This window comes from Halyomorpha halys, unplaced genomic scaffold (genome assembly GCF_000696795.3).
Source record: "Halyomorpha halys isolate HHAL.00 unplaced genomic scaffold, Hhal_1.1 Scaffold1183.1, whole genome shotgun sequence".
NCBI lineage: Eukaryota > Metazoa > Arthropoda > Insecta > Hemiptera > Pentatomidae > Halyomorpha > Halyomorpha halys.
This window is the reverse complement of record NW_027112552.1, coordinates 113,382-116,908: the sequence shown is the minus strand read 5'-3', so window position 1 is coordinate 116,908 and position 3,527 is coordinate 113,382. Positions and strand designations below refer to the sequence as shown.

At 33.1% G+C, this 3,527-nt stretch overlaps 1 protein-coding gene across 3 annotated transcripts in view; it reads right to left on the bottom strand.

The window, feature by feature from the left end:
* LOC106688713 (organic cation transporter protein) overlaps window positions 1-3,417 on the bottom strand; it is a 17,630-nt gene extending 14,213 nt beyond the window's left edge. Inside the window, exon 1 of one of the 3 annotated variants that reach the window (XM_014433293.2) lies at window positions 3,337-3,417. Coding sequence is in view for 1 of the 3 variants with exons in the window: in XM_014433292.2 (XP_014288778.2) it covers window positions 3,337-3,391 (55 nt within the window). In the remaining 2 variants the exon portion in view is untranslated. The remainder of the gene's footprint in view (window positions 1-3,336) is intronic. The other 2 variants (XM_014433294.2, XM_014433292.2) reach the window with 2 other exon arrangements.
* Between the last annotated feature and the right edge of the window lie 110 nt (window positions 3,418-3,527).

Below are 3,527 nucleotides of genomic sequence, written 5' to 3'. Positions count from 1 at the left end.
TTTGACCGCAACCCTGACCATCTCCCTATATATGTTATTGATAAAAGAATATCACACCAACTCCTTACAATTAAATTAAATTAGTAGAAGGAACTAAAATGATCATGGTTACAGGATTACAGGAACACAGGAAGTAAAAAAAAATCTTTAAAATTACAATAAGACAGGTTGACTTACTTCGTGGTGGTCCCAGGGAATGAAAACTTCCACATTTCCTCTCTGGATAGAATAGGTTGGTAACTGAGTGTCAACTTGGCAGAAATAGCAAGGTAGAGAGTAAATAAAATAATAAAAGGCACATATATACAAAATGGCACTTTCATTTAACAATTTGAATTGACAACAATTGAAATTTATTAAAAAATAAATCAAATGTATTTACTCAACTTGACCCGCAAGATGTTCTACAGACCATGTGGCAAGATGTGCCACTCTCTTACATCGCTTACTACTAAAACTTCAAATCAGCCCTTAATTTAATACAATCCAGTATAACTGTACAACTTTAAAAAATACGAATCCTGCCCCCCCCCCCAAAAAAAACCTCTTAAGGGAGTTTTTAAATTTAAATTAAAATTTTAAAATTCAGTTCAAACCAACAGTTACCATATTTTACAACAGTACCTCATGTATTTTAAATAACAAAATTAAAGTTATATCTTTTACTGGAAAAGTTTCATATATAATTAGATCTTGTGAACGAATTTATTCAGGTAATTGTTTTAAAATTTTTGTAATAAGAAATTGTGATATTGTTTAAGTGTTTTATGCATAGATTTGAGAATTTGTTGTAGATCCATCAACAGGTGTTATTAATGTTTATCTTTGTTTATTAATGATATGAAATAAATAATTAAAACAATGAAGAGTATCTTTTCATTCACTAGATTTAAAAATGGATTAATTTATCACTAAAATGAACCAGTAGTTGAGGGAGCACATTGAGCAATTTTTAAAATTTATTATTTTATTTAATTATTGACATTTACAACTGCACATAAAAATATATCTAGGGAGATAGTCCGGGTCGCGGTCAGTAAAGATATCAAAATAGTAAAAAAATTAATTTATTGTTAACCAATGTTTCGCCAATTGAGCTCCAAATTCCCTCGGTGCTCGAGCAAATAAGTCGCCGACTAATTCTTTGATGGACTGGAGGCTTTTGCCAAACAGTTATTCAAAGAGATCACCCGTCCACCAAGGCACTGTGTCTTCTTTGACGTACACACCAAAAAACCTAATCTCAACATCAACATAAAAAAAAAAAATAAATAAATAAATAAGAATGGTTTCAGCAACAAATATTGAACAAGTACGAGGAGAAGATGGTTGGGGGTGCGGTGAAAATATATCACAAATAAGTTAATGTAACCTATTTAATCGTGCCAACGTTTCGGTTAGAGTTTCTAGCCTTCATCAGGGCTAAGAACAGAACAAGATAACCAATGAATATAAAAAATATTAACAGAATGACATAAAGTAAATAATTTTACAGAATGGAATTAATCACTTTATTTGATTAAATTCATTCTGTAAAATTATTTACTTTATGTCATTCTGTTTATATTTTCTATATTCATTGGTTGTTATATTGTTCTGTTCTTAGCCCTGATGAAGGCTAGAAACTCTAGCCGAAACGTTGGCACGATTAAATAAGTTACTTCAACTTATTTGTGATATATTTTCACCGCACCCCCAACCATCTTCTCCTCGTGTAAATAAAAGTAGTTATGTAAATATATATTGTTGAACTGTTTTACACCATTTTTACAAAAATTTTCTATAATCCGAATTTCCAGCAATCGGAACCCCCCTCCCCCCTCCCACAGCAGCAGAGTTTCTAATGGCTGTATCATTTTGATACTTGCGCACTTTGGTGTGACTTTTGGAAGTGCGTCAGTCACAAGGATGAAAAATGAATTTCATATACAATTTTATTTAATTGAACGACTTATACTGTAACTGCTTGTACTGTAATCCTGCAGGATCTGTCAAAGTGCCAGGCTACAAGAGATTAATTAACCCCCTGACATTAAAATCCAATACATGACACATAAGCATTACAGAACAGTATACTTAACACTTATTCAAACATTCCACATATAATCATCATCTATCTCAACGCCACTTTCCCTGAAAAGACTCAGGTTTTGAGGATACAGCAAAACAATCAGTTGTCATGAAGAAATCATCCCTAAGAGGGTATATCTGATTCAAAGTAACCCACAGAGAGCCAGAGATATAGATGACCCAATATAGAAAGTCACATACGACAAAGTGGGACCAAGGATAAAAATGGCACTGCTCATCAGTCGCCAAAAAACTATATACATCCATTTTAGAAAATAGATTAAAACTTATCCCCATTCATCTGATCAGAAAAAGCTGGATTCAGGCTCAAGACAATATACAACATTGGACTCTGTTACAAGAAACTAAATATGGAGATACTCAGAGTAAATAATGTTCCAAAGAGCCTAGCGAATGCAATAAAATTCATACATCAAAACCCAAAACGAGTCACTTGAATGATTGGACAGAAATGCAGTAATTGAAACAGTAAAGTACAAAAAGAAACGTCAAACAATGTGGCAGTTTAAGATGCAAATATCTATATTTTATGCGGATGAAATAGCAGATGTGATGGTAAATAAAATTAAGACACCTTGTGCTTGTGAGTCCTACCTCTGTTCAGCTTAGAACAGGACTGAGAAAGTACATTAAAAAATTTCAAACAGGATGAGTGAAGGAAATTCGATCTACTACTGGTTGTGTAACTCTCCAATTGGGAATTGGCACTAAAAGTAGTAGTAGCTTTACTTCCTAGTTCTCCATAACATGGTCCCTAGTGAGTCTCTCAGTTTCTTGTTAGTGATATATCCTTGTTTTTGCCTTTTGTCAATACCTTAAAAATGACTATTCTAACCTGAGTGAGTTAGACTCTAATCGAGTTTTCATTCCATGGGGACTCCAAGAAATAAAATTCAACGAGCTCAAACCAGTGCCACTTAATTAACGAGGTTGTTAAGGTGATATCTCAACTCACTGATCTAAAATGGCCTCATTAATGAACTATATATTAACTAAATCCACTTAATAAACACACGTTGGACCAGAAGCAGTTGCCAATCCAATTGGAAATAATCTCCCCCTTCAGAAAAATGTCTAATTAATAAACAAAATTCTAGCTGTAGATTTATTCCATGACCAAATGAGGTTATGAAGGAATGAATAATGTTCCACCATTTGAAAAAAAACAAACGCTTACCCAAATAAAAACCCATAAAAATGATACCGACACCTCCAACAGGTGCGTGCTTTCTGCACTAAACTTACCAAAAGTTCCAATATGCATCCTAAGCAACCACTTCACCATGGTAATAATTTGCATCAATATTTGAAAATTATTTAACTCCACAATTGCTGCGGCCAACATATGGCCCACAAATTGATTACTTGAACATATGTTTTTTATTACGTCAAAAAACAAAACAACTACTCTCTGTTGTTATTTATACTGCGAAAAT